This window comes from Heliangelus exortis, chromosome 3 (genome assembly GCF_036169615.1).
Source record: "Heliangelus exortis chromosome 3, bHelExo1.hap1, whole genome shotgun sequence".
NCBI classification, from domain to species: Eukaryota; Metazoa; Chordata; class Aves; order Apodiformes; family Trochilidae; genus Heliangelus; species Heliangelus exortis.
In genome coordinates, this window is record NC_092424.1 from 52882327 (window position 1) to 52895489 (window position 13163).

Sequence of the window (13163 nt, forward strand, 5' to 3'; positions counted from 1 at the left end):
TGTTATAGTCACTAGATTTTTTTACTGAGGTCGGCTCTGCTTTGTGCCTGTCAAAGTGCTTCTTCACTTGCTGAGGTTAGTTATCAACTGATGTACAGCACTGCTACTGCTGCCCAGAGCTGAAAATGTTGCCCCTGTGGTGTTCTTACTGTGTCATGGAGTGAGAGATTGAGTACATTTAGTTTTAATGTGTGTCTTCTAATGCAGAGCTAGAAGGAATTTTTTGTTCAATTTATTGCTGTCAGTAGAGTGGCAGGTGGAAACACACCCTCTTGCTGTAGTTTGAAAAAGGGGGTGGTTGCACCACCTACATAGTGCTTGACATTTGATAACACTTGACATGCTTGTGATGATTATTTGGCATTTTTTTTTTTCAATTGATGAGAAAAAAAATCTAAAACAGAACAAGTTCTGAAGTATTATAGAAAAAAAAAACATAATGAAAGAAGCAGGATCCTCAGTTTCTACTCTTTCCTCGTGGTAATTTTGCCTTTGCCATGAGCAACTGGAGGGGTAAGAGCAGCACTCACTAGATAGTAATTAAGGCTTCTTCATTAATTAAATAGAAAAAAAAGAGAACTGAATTTTGCATTTGATGATAGCTTCTTTATGGTAAATGAATTGCCGGATGGCTGATGTTGATGTTTTTCAATTGATTTCCTTTGGTTTCTTGGCTGGGGTTGTAGCACAAATTATTATTGTCTCACACATCTGCTAGAGGATGTGTTTCCATTGTACCTCACTGCTCACAAACATGTGAATAACTTCCATATTGACCACTTGTACGTGTATCACCACGGCGACGTGGGAAGAGACATTCCTGTAGGCGTGTGGAGCTCTTGGATGTTCTGTATGTGTTTTTCTACCAACTGTCCTATCCTTGCTCTCTGTGCCCACCTTTATTTGAATGATGAGTAGTGCAGAGAATGGTTTAGGAAGTATGCTTTCTTTCAGTTTTCAGGTGGTTACACTGCAATTTCTCTGGTGTGATTGAGAGTCACACATCTGCCTGCCAGCACAATGTTGCAGGAAGAGTTAGGGAGGCAAATTAATCAGAGTATTTGCAGATTTTGGTTCAAACTCTGAACACCTTCTTTAAGTGATGCTTTTGGTACCTAAAGGTGATGAGCAGGTTTTTTAGTACTTGGTCATTCATTGCTATAAACTAAGGATAAAATTTGTTATGCGTTTTGTATTATATAGTTAAACTTTTAAATAATGGCATTTTCCCCCTGTTTTCTGAGAATTTTAGCATTTACCCAAGATTGCTACTCTTCTTGTTTGCAAGAAGCTGGCTTGGTATTTGAGTGTCTGGAGACACTCTTGTTTGCTAGATCAGAAGAAGCTATCTGCTTAAGAGGTTCCTCTCCTTCCCAGATGGAAGTGGTATATATTTCAACTCACCATGAACGTATGTGCGTAAACAGAAGAGAGATGTGTGCTGCAGAAGAGAAAAATTATATTAACAGACTTCAAAAAAGTTTGATTTAACCCAGTGTTATCTGTTCCTTTTTTCTTTCAGACAGGTGTATTGCACGTTAAAAAAAAAAAAAAAAATTGAATAATTGCTGATTTGACTTCACATTTGGACGATTTCTAGGAACAAATGATATAAATATATGTATTCCATATTTTTTCTGTACTTATTCCTAGCTAAGAAACAGAATGTTATATGTGGGAACAATTTAATACTTAGAATTATAGAGTCATAGAATGCCAGGTTGGAAGGACAAGGATCCTTGTCCTCAAGGATCATCTGGTCCAACCCTTCTAATATTACTGTTTAGATGATATGTCTCAGCACCCTGCTGAGCTGAGACTTAAAATTGTCCAAAGTGGGGGAATCCACCACTTCCCTGGGAGACCATTCCAATGTCTGACTGTCCTCTTAGTGAAAAATTTTCCTCTTGTATTCAATCGGAATCTCCCCAGGAGCAACTTGTGCCCCTTGTCCTTGTAAATAGGGAGTCTCCATCTGCTTTGCAGCTGCCCTTTAAGAACATCATAATAAGGTTTCCCCTATGTTTTCTCTTCTCAAGACTGAATGAACCCAGTTTTCTCAGCCTCTCCTCATATGGCAGGTGCTCCAGTCCTCTGATCATCCTCGTGACCCTTCTCTGGACCCTCTCCAGCCTGTCCACATCCTTTTTGTAGAGCTGGGGACCAAAACTTAATGCAGTTTATTATTATTAGATGTTATTAGATATGTTTGTTGGCTTCAGTTTCTAGTGACCCTGAGAATTTCAATATTAAACTTGCTGCTGTGTTTATGTTTATGTTTATTATTTCTACTTGAAATTACCCATTCTCTAAAGTAATACTCATCTTCCTTTCTCCTTGATTTTTTTTGTTTGTTTTTTGTTTTGGTTTGTTTTTTGTTGTTGTTGTTTGGGGTTTTTTTGATTTGTTGGTTTGGTTTATTTTTTTTCTTCTTTAGCCATGCAGCTGATGTTGATGCTTTTATGCTCTTTGGGGATAATTTGGTGGCTTGTAGGAGCAGATCCAAAGGAAGTCTGCATCCACAGTAAAAGAAGGAAAAGGAGGCAGGATATGGATGCTAAGCTGATCAGCAAGCCATACGTCCTTCCTTCCTTCCCTCCCCCTGTTAGTTCAGCATACAACGTGCAGTAGGATGTCCTTTTCCACCTTGGATCCTTTCCCTGTAACTTTTTTTAGTTTTTGTTATTTAACATAACATTTTCTGTTGCTTACCTTAGCTACTGTCATCAACACAATCTTCCAGGAGCAAATCCTATAAAAATGGGCAAGAATATATAGACCTTCCTCTGATAGTTGTATAGACTGCAAAGGAAAACAAACATGAGGGTGAAGGGAGAAAAAGATAGACGACCTGAACAAAGTGATAGAATGTTCTGTTTTGCCTACTTTGGGCACTGTTACACTGATTGCTTCTGTTTATGCTGTCTTCTGATTGTTTTACCTTTTCTTCTTCTTTCTCCATTTATGCTTTCTCTTCATGGCTTATGTAGGTTAGTTTTAATTTCTAAAGAAAAAATATGTTTAATAGTCACTTTGTAGGGCTAGGGAAAAGATATTTTTTTTTCAGGTATCTCATTAGATAGATATTTTGGATCTAACACTAGATCCTTTCTGCCACTGCACAATCTTCAGGTGCATGTTGTTTGATGGTATGGGGGACAAGTGCATTAAAACCCAGAACGCAAGTAATAAGAGGACAGATGGTAAACCAGATCCTTGGCATCACCTCACCCCCAAGAAAATATGTTATTTGAAATGCAGCTTATGTTTTGGGGGTTGGCTTATCTCTTTTTAACCCACAGGTTGGCAGTAGTGTAAGTTAATAAACATTCGTGTGGGCCCATATAAAGAAGAGAATTACCTTAGAAGTAATTACCTTAGAAGTGCAGAGAAAGAATTCCTTCAGGCATCGTGGAGGAAGAATGATGAAAGCATAATAAAATAGAGTGACATGGCAGAATCCTTTTTAAGGTTTTAAAGAGTTGAGTAAAATGAGTTGAGTAAAATGCTTTGTCTGTGTAGGTGGTAACTCTTGTGGCATTGCATGTTATGTATGTTCTGGGAGATCAGGAGCCATACCTGACTCCAAGAGGAAAAGGTAAAAGAGCTTCAGGGAACAAAAGCAGAATCACCTTGGTTCTTCAAGGACAGGGAAATAACACAGTAGTGAAGTCCTTGGCATCTGGGTAGAAAGTATCAGCCTCAAGGCTAAGCTTGGCATAGGCACCTTAATAATGTTTAGAAAAATTAAGTACAAAGATGATATTCTGCTGAGTTGTTTGCATCTTTCTCTCTGGCTTTCCTGTGGAGTCTGTCTTCCATGTGAAATCTGTCTTCCATGTTATATCTTCCCTGGAAAGCTACTCATAGGCTGTAAGGAATAAAATTCCCATTTCCCTCCTTGCTTTGGTCCATGATTGTCGGTTCTTGCTGGGGGGAGCTGGTCCTTCTCTTCAGGGTCAGGGTAACAGCAGCACCCAGGTGGAAAGATACTGGTGTCCTTCACAATTTTATTATTGCTAACACTCATTATTTTACTGCAAGATGAGCGATACTTGTTTTAATTACCACCTCAATTGCTGGAGTCAGTGATTTAATGAGAATCTCAGCTTTCACATAAAAATACATTTGTAGGTGTTGAGAAAGAGCTTGAAAATGTGGTAACGTGGTGTGAATTATACCCTAGAGGCTTAAAAACCAGGAAACAAAGTGGCAAAATAACAACAATTAAACAACAAAAAAAACCAGCCCACAACCTTCATTTTATTAATGTTTTATCCTCTGAAGTTGCTAGAAGTCCTCAGCATGTTTTTTTGTAAGTGCCTTATTTTCAGCTACTTGGGTTGATTATACTGCAGATCCAAAATGAGAGAAATTTGCTTTACTTAAAAAAGTTTTAATTGGATGTTCCATGTAAACATCTCTGCAGATATTAAGCAGCAAACTGAAGAAATGTAAAGAGAAAACCCAGCATTGTTGGATAGATTTTGAGTTTACACATAAAGGCCATTGAAAGCTACAGTCTGTCAATAGGTAGAGCATGGTAGTGCCTCCTCTGGTTTTTCCACTGAGCCAGTTACTACATATATGGACTCCAGACTTAGTAAAATTGGTGAAGTACTAGTAGCAAGAAGGGATTTTGTTCATTTTATGACCTGTAGTGTTTGTTCCAAGGCTAGGTTCTCTTTTCTTCTTAGAAAAAAAGGGATTCAAGACTGCAGTGTTGAACAATAGTCTGTTCATTCAAGAAGAACTACTGAGTGCATTTAATTATCCTCACTGGCTGTTTCAGCACAGAGTGTGCTGATTATAGACAATTCTATCTTCGAAAGCACACCCTTAGCAAGAGCGTGAGGTTTATTTTGGTAGATCAAATATGTGCTTTGCTTCAGAAGTCTTAGATGTCCAACTGCTGTTTTGAAAATAGGGTTTCCAGGCATAGTTGCTTTTTACTTTGACCTCTTGTGTTTTTTTCTGGGGATTGCAAATTTTGTATTCCTTTTCTCCTTCTAAAGCAATTTTACTAGATGTTGAAAGTATTTGCAGATAAAAGCAAATACTTTTCCTGTTCCTGTCCTGTAAGCCTCTAAATTCTTTGTTTTCTTTCAAATGCAGACTTCAGTAATGTACCTGATGTCACATCCAGCTTGAAAAGAAGCAGTACTGATGGTACTCTGGACCAAGTGCCATACAGGGAGAAGACTGATCCACCTTTCAGGGTAAGAATGTGTTTGATATAATAATCCTTATGAACAAAAAGACTGTGTTGTACTGTTAACACTCTGAATTTTGTGGGAAAGAAGTTAACATATGACAGTAATTCAGAAAAAAAATTTTGCACATCAGCTGTTCCTAATTCTTTACTTTCTTGAGATCACCCTGACAGGTTAGCATCTATGGCACAGCTGCTGCACCTCCAAAAGCAGCGTGATGGGGACAAATGGCAAGGAGGCCAACTTTGTCAAATTAATCTGTGTTGAATGAATCCAGTTCTGCACAGAAATAGGGAACCTGCAACACGTTTTTAACTGATTCAGTTTGATTCACATTTTCTTTTTACTGATACTGCAAGGGCTTGTTGTTAAGATTGCAGTGACCATAGCAACACTTGCTTTATGTCTGTGGTTCTGGACTGGACCACAGGCTTGTAGAGATGAAGTGTCTGAGATCCAGTGATTCCCATCGTCTAATTTGGAGAATCTTTATGTGTCTGTAGTTGCTGTTTGGCTTCATATGGAGTAATGGATGCTCAGATTTTCTCTTAAGTCATGGACTTCAGAAGCTGAGGCAAGGTCCCTCAGAATTAGCATCCACTTTTGAGTGCATCTGTCTTCAAAGAGCAATTTTTATCCATTTTGCTCCAAGTCAGTCAAATTGCAACCTTATCCAACTCAACAGCAAAATGTTCTGAACCCCCCAACTGCTTGTGTAGGTAGTGTTATCATGTTGGTGGAAGTGATTTTAATAGGCATTGCCACTCTGAAAACAGAAATGGCTTTGTTACTTCTTTTGATGAGTTGGTTTTATCTCCAAGCAAATTTGTGATAGCACTTCCATTACACTCTTGCATAACAGAAATGAAGTCAGAATTTTTATGATTCTGGAATATATTACTTTCTTTTACTAAGCTGTAGGAAAAATGGATAGAGAAAAGGCAGAACCTAAAAAGTCAGCACACCAGAACAGGGAAGGTACATTGTGTCTCTAAGCCATACCTAGCCAGAGGAAGTGATTCTCTCTTACTTCTGGCATTATGCTGTAATCTACTTCATTCTGGGTTAGGTATATATTACATTATATCATATCATATCATATGTCATGTCATATCATATAACGTCATGTATCATATGTCATATCGTATATACTACATATTATGGGACTTCATAAAGCTTCTTACCCTGACAGTAAGGTGAAGCCTGGTGATCGTGGGTCTTTAGCCCATTTCCTGCTGCACAAGGGGTTCCCACAGAGATAATCTATATCCTGTGTAACACATTGCTCTATGCTCCCAAAAAAGTCTTTGCAACCAGTCAGGAATAAACTGGAGTTTTCTCCCTCTATGATGCATTGTTTCTTTGGAACAGGCAATGCAGATTTCTCTGCTGGCCTGATTTAGGGCTTCTGCAGTGTTTCAGGAGCAGGGATCTTTGTGGGAGCATAGTAAAGGTGACCCCAGGCTTAGGATGCCCCAGTGGCTGTCTGCAAGAGCAGGCTGGAGCTTGGCCTTGGGATGCCCTGCTCACCTGGGATGCATGCTGACCCTCACTCATACATACACAACTGAGCTCCCATCCTACTGGAAGTGGGGAGATTCTGGGGTCTCAGCTGTTCCTTAGCAGAAAAACAAAGTCACTTCTGATTGTGTCAAATACACCAGACAACAGAAAATTAGGGAGAGTTCTGCAGGATTTAAATGCACAGAGAACAGTTCATGTGCACTACTTATTGCTCTGAATGCACTAAATTTGCTCCAGCACTTCAGCTGAAGCTCAAAACCCAAAAAGATGTGTAACCAGACAGGGTTTTTTTCCCCTGCCTGCTCTCTAGCCTCAAATCTGTCACATCTAGCACAGCTTGTGCAAAATTTGCTGAATTAACTGCACATGCTGTATTACAGTACACTTCTTGTGTTGGCATGCAGATCTGCTAATGTCATTTGAAAAATTATCTGAAGCTGTTCTAGTTTTGTAGGTACAAGGGGGTGGAAATGGTTTTGCAATCAGAGTCAGTCTGAATTGAACAGCAGCTGTAAACGGGTCTGTGACAGCTCTACAATTTCTGCAAATGGTTTGTAATTGATTGCTGCGTTTCTGTTGGAGGGTGCCTATTACTGTCAGGGCTTTTTGTCTGACCCTTGGATTCCTCCCATAAATGTAGAATTAACAAAGAAAAAAAAATCAAGCCTCAGAATCAATTTAAGTTAGTGTACATTGTATGTGACTTTGTGATTGGGTATAAAAGGAATTAAAATTATTTCTGTCCTTATAGTTGTGTTTGGGACCTCTTGCCAGATGAAGAATAGCTATTGCTAATTAATAAAAGCTACTTTGAGGAAATCATGCAACCTCAAAAAGCCTAGCATCTGGATTTGGGGTAGTGGTTTTTTCCCACCTTTGCCTTCTGTTTCCTGCATTTGCTAACTTGACCCACGCCTGTGGGAGATCAGCAGCACAGGCACCTCAGTGTTAAATGATGTCTCAGAAGCATGGGGGAGAGCAGATCTGTGAGCACAGCTCTGTGGAGAAGACGTTGGTGGCGCTGAGAGGTTCTGAGCACAACCTGGAACAGCAGTCAGTTTGGGAATATTTCAGGGGAGAAACAGCCAGTGATGCTCACTTCCCAGTTGACAGCAACTGTAGATGCAATTACTTGGCTCTGAGGGAGCAGACTCCTTTGAAGTTTGGTTGATTTTTGTCCCATAACATGTAAGTAAATGAAAAACAGTCTTAAAGCTTTGGATTTAATGGTTGCATGTCTCATTTCTAGATTTTATTTCCTTTTTGGAGCATTTTTGTTTGGTTTTCACTGTTACATTCTTTGTCTCACACCAAGCTAAGGTTAAGAATAATCTTAACTGAAAGTGCAGTGAGGAATTTGAGAAGTGCCTTGTAATCTCAAAGGAATAAGTCTTTTGTTACATATGTTCCATGTTCAAATATGTGTTAATTCAGTCCTTTGTACTCTGAGAAATGAATGAATTTAGAACAGTTGTATGTTTGTCTTTCATCTGAGAGCTAACAAATTAAGTGGAAGGGCAATAGAGGACTGTCTCATTCCAGAAAGGGAAGCTGTTCTTTAAGCTGTAAAAGATTATTAAAAACATATATACATGAAGAAGCATTCACGCCAAATGCTTGTTGTATTCTCTGGGATTTTCCCCATTTATAACTTTAGTAGAATTTTAATTTTATTTTTTATTTTATTTAACAAGGATATACATGGTATACTTCTAAAACATCCTGCTGCAGTATATTTTCAAACTGTGTTAAAATACTGTTTATGTGGCAGTGATATGTCATCCATGCAGTTGTTGGTTCTGGCAGATGTAGGCGTACTGTTGACAGAAGAATAGAGGAGCTTGGAAAATCTGGGGATTGAGTATGCCTGCCAGTGCAATTAGATTTAGTTATGTTTAATCATTTTGAGAACTAATTGTCTGTGATCCTGGTGCTCAGTTAAATCCTGGTGTATTGATCATTGCCAAGAATCCAGCTCTCCATACATCAAAGTAGCACAAAGATGAATAAATGAATAGTGAAACTTTTCCTTTAGCTACTCATGATGTCCAATTACAAACTGTATTGGTTAGAAATGTTTTTGGCAGCTGATTGTTTCCTATAAGATGAAATTTATTAGTCTGTTATTTACCTACTTATCATTACTTTGTATTTCAATATATTTAAAATATGCTTCTGTGAAAAATGAGCATAGCTAAAAGTTGAAATTTTACCTTAGAATTAACTACTGTTTAAAGGTCTCTGGTAAGACTGCTCTGACCTGACTTTCATGTGCTGTGAATCTTTTTGAGTATCATCAGAGATACGTATTTCTGAAATCATATTAAATTTTAATGGATGGAAAGAAGGAAGTTCATATAAATGCATGTAATATAAGATGTATGTTCACTTCAAATATTTCACAGACCATGAGAAAAAAACCTTAGAATCAACTCTGTGGAAATATTTCACCCAATTTCATTGTATTCTTTGCTATGTATTAGAGTTCTTTGATAAACTTAAGAAAGTCAGTAAAAATAGCTAATGGGAAGCTTTGCGATTGTGGTAAAAATAGGCAATGAATGCAGAATGGTTTTATGTTGGCACTTTGAAAAATTAACATGAAAGATGCAGACAGAAGCTACTGTGATGAGAACCTGAATGTTAACAAGAATTTGCTTTCTGAAGACTGCCAAACTGTTTTCGTTTTGTAATGCTTTTGAAGCAGTGCTATATTTCTTTCAAACAATGAAGTGAAATTCCGAGAATAAGTTTGGTATAGAGACTTACAGAAATTGCCTTTGATTTGCTGTTGATTCTTAACATAGGCAATCTAGTCTCAGGATGGGTTATTGATCATAAATCATTATGTGTGTATGAGGACAAGTCTATCCATAGAGAGAAAACCAACTTTTTTTTTTTTCTTACTTTTTCTTGAGAATACCATTCTTAATGCAGTGAACAGAAGTTACAGTTAAAAATTCCTGAACACACTTCCTTAGCATGGTCTGCTTTAGATTAGCTCAACTCACTCCTCCTCCACTTCCATTTGACAACCATGTTCACTTTCTCTCCATCTGGTGAGGCAATGAAGAACTCACAGCAAGTCTGGTCAGCAGAGCTTATGGCACCTTTGACAAACAAGTTTCTGAAGGGTGGAGCATTTTCATCAAATGCTTTCAGCTTTTTATAGGGATGAGGGCCAGGTCAGCGTAATGGCCCTATTTGAAACATCCATATTTATAGATATAGGAGACAGAAAGAGGTAGGAAAAAAATATGTACTTGTGCATGTCCAAAGTCTGCTTTTAGGTGCTCCACTTTCCAATTTAATCTCAAATCAGCCTCCCGGTGCTTTTTTAGCTTGTGTATTTTATTTATTGTGATGCCAGCTGTGGACAGTTCTCCATTTGTCAGAGTGGAGCTTTTGCAAGTGCAGTGAGAAGGAGATGTTTCTATTAACTCTGCATGTCTGGGGCCATGGTGAGAAATCTGGTTTTTTGGCCTCCAAAACCTCCATACAATCCCTTTTCTTGTGTGCAAGGAACCAATATGCACACATGCCTGATTTAGATAAGTGTTGAGGTTTTTCTTCCAGCCCATCTAAAGTATGTGTGCAATTGAGCATCTGGTTTGCGTATCAGATGGTGCCCAAAGGATGTGAATGAAGAGGCTGAGACTGGGTGAGAGAACAAACCCATTTTCCCACTAAAGCCTCATCCAGCTACCACGAGCTTCCCAAACTTGTGCTTTCAACAGATGCAAAATACATGTGGCATGATTTCAAAAAGGAAATCCGTGTGTTACCTATTAGCTGATTTCTCATGATTATTTCTGTAATGAAAAACAGCAAATGTTATTAAGAGTTTACTGTGTATGGGGTTTTGGACACTTGTATATACAACTTAGCCATGTACTGATGGGATGGTTTTCATATGTTGAGAAAAAGTAATATTTTGTCTTTAAACTGTCTAGAATTGATTCTGAAAGCCCTAAAATAAACTAAAGCCATCAATGTCTCATGCAGATAGAGTAATTTAAGTATAAAAATCCTGAGGAGCAATTAAGGCCTAGGTTCAAACCTGAACAAAAGAAAGTGAATCACATTGCTAGTCTTTCTGAATGCCCCACTGTTAAAGAAAAAGGTGTGCTTTGTATCTGGGGAGTGGAAGAGGGTAGTGCAACAGTTTCCATGGAATAGTAGAGGTGAAAGCAGTCAGTAGTCATTCATACAGTCCAATCCCAGCAGCAAATTAGTACACCTGTTCAATATTTATGGTTATTTGAATGGTATTTTACCCTTCAGAAGAAAGCAAATGGATGCTAACAATGATGTATTCCTCTGATTTATTACCCAGAAAACATTGTACAAGCATGTGATCTGTAGTAGGGGTGTGTGCGTGTGTAGTTCAGGGCACCCATATTCAAAATACACCTTGCAGCCTTCTATTGTCACTGTTGGGAAATGTAATCCTACATATTCAGTCGCAGTGGTTCCTTTATTTATTTTGAGCTGGTGATGACACTTGGTCTCAGAAATGAGCTAGGGGTTGTCAGTCTGAATGTGTGTGTATAAGCAGTGGATGATTGTCTTTTAGTGGGTTAAAGAGTTAACCACAGCTAAAGAGTTTCCCAGTAGGACTTTTTGGTGAGAAATTTAAAGATTTACCAGAATAAGCTGAATTAGAAGATTTGCAATAATAGGGTGCCTAAAACAAAAACTGACAAGTACAAATTGTTTTTTGAATACATTTAGGGTGGTGTGGCAATGTATGTATATATGTTAACATGTGTCTGGTAGATTTTGGAGACGTATTTCTCTTCATTCTCTTAATTTCTCTTCATTCTCTTCATTCTCTTTCTTGTTAATCAGTGAACCATACCCCCAAAAACATCCCCAAAGAAATTGCAACACTGAAATCAAACTGTGTTAAATCTTGAAGAAAAAAAAAAAAAAAGTGTGTGGAGTAATTTTGTTAAACAAAGACTGTAAAAATCCAGAATCTTGGAAGGCAAATGTTGTTACTAATCAATTAAACACCAATTGTTGAGCTACATTGAAAGAACTTGAAGCAGAAATGACCAGAAGTTTAACAGAGGCCCCTCTAGGAAAAGTAAAATGAAGTAAAATACAAGGAAGAAAAAACTACTGGTATATCCATATGGCCCCAAACCTATTTCTTGCATGGAAACAATTCTAGTGAAATGATGTTCATGGTGATGTTTTCTCATTAGCTCTATTTTGCATTACCCAGGCAGTTCCCACTTGCACAGCATGTTACCAATTGCAGGAGAGCTGCCTGCCTGAAGGTTTACTGAGCATCCATTGGACTTTAAGGATCTTTATTTTAATCGTGAGAACTTCTCTTCAGCACTTGATGAGATCCAAAAGCTTAGGGAGTAGTCTGCAATTAACATCTTTTTTCTTTTTTTTTTTCCCTTGTTCTTTGTAGTACAGGGATTAACAACATAGCCCTCTCAAAATCATGTATGCTTCTCTGCAACCCAAGTGTCATTTCCTTCCAGATGTGAGGTGCATTTGGGGAGTCTAAGACCTAACGTGGGAAAATAGCATGTTCCTTGGCAGTGGTTATCCTTGATTCAGTTGTGCCTGGAGGGAATAATTCTGCATTGACAGCTCTCCAGAAGCCCATGGGGAGCTCTGCTAATTATTGTGCTTCCCTTGCAGACAGCCCAGCCTGGGGTGAGCCCAACCAGAGCTGCTGGCTCCAGCAGCGCGGAGCCATGGCCAGGCCCCTGCTGTCATCATGTGCCTTTTGAGGAGGGAATCAGTGATATGAGGGAAATTGTAGCATGCTGAAAGTCTGCAAGAGTTCTGCTAATAAATCTATGTTTCAGTATTTTAATTCCATCCCTTGGAGAAGACACCAAAACTGATGAACTACAGGTTATACAAGGTTTGCTGTAAGCCTACCAGTGAGTGCTTGCTACTGACACCAGCCTCAAATTTCCCTTTGTTGTATTGGTCCTGCAGTTCTTTATGTGCAGCCCAAAATGGATGGCCCAAAATTCAGATACAACAGTTACCTGTATTTGTTAGTATAGTGAACTCCCTTGAAACCATAAATCTTGAAGTGTGAAAGTTGTCTCTATATAGTTTGTGTCTAGAGTGAACCTGTAACAGGGCGTTAGGTCAAGCTGTAGAAGGAGACCTGTGTGCATAGTAACTGGTAGGGAGGCAAGAGAGAAGACCAAGGGGAGACTGGGCAGTGCTTGCATGCAGAGGTGTGAACTTGTATTGCTCTGGTTTGTACTACTACACTGAGCTGCTGAGGCTTGGGGGTGAGTTGGTATTTGTTGTCTTTTCTCTGACTGAGGGAAACATCCTCTTAAAAGTACTGTGACAGTTGTTAGTGTGAAATACACAGATGTTTTTGATCAGGAGAAGAAATTGTGTTATGTTGATGCTTTCAGATAAAAGAAGCTG

At 38.6% G+C, this 13163-nt stretch overlaps 1 protein-coding gene across 7 annotated transcripts in view; it reads left to right on the plus strand.

Moving 5' to 3' along the window:
* TIAM2 (TIAM Rac1 associated GEF 2) overlaps positions 1-13163 on the plus strand; it is a 171009-nt gene that overhangs the window by 134195 nt on the left and 23651 nt on the right. For all 7 annotated transcript variants that reach the window (XM_071740617.1, XM_071740615.1, XM_071740620.1 and 4 more), the window contains one exon: positions 5116-5219. In XM_071740617.1, coding sequence (XP_071596718.1) covers positions 5116-5219 — 104 coding nt within the window. The remainder of the gene's footprint in view (positions 1-5115; positions 5220-13163) is intronic.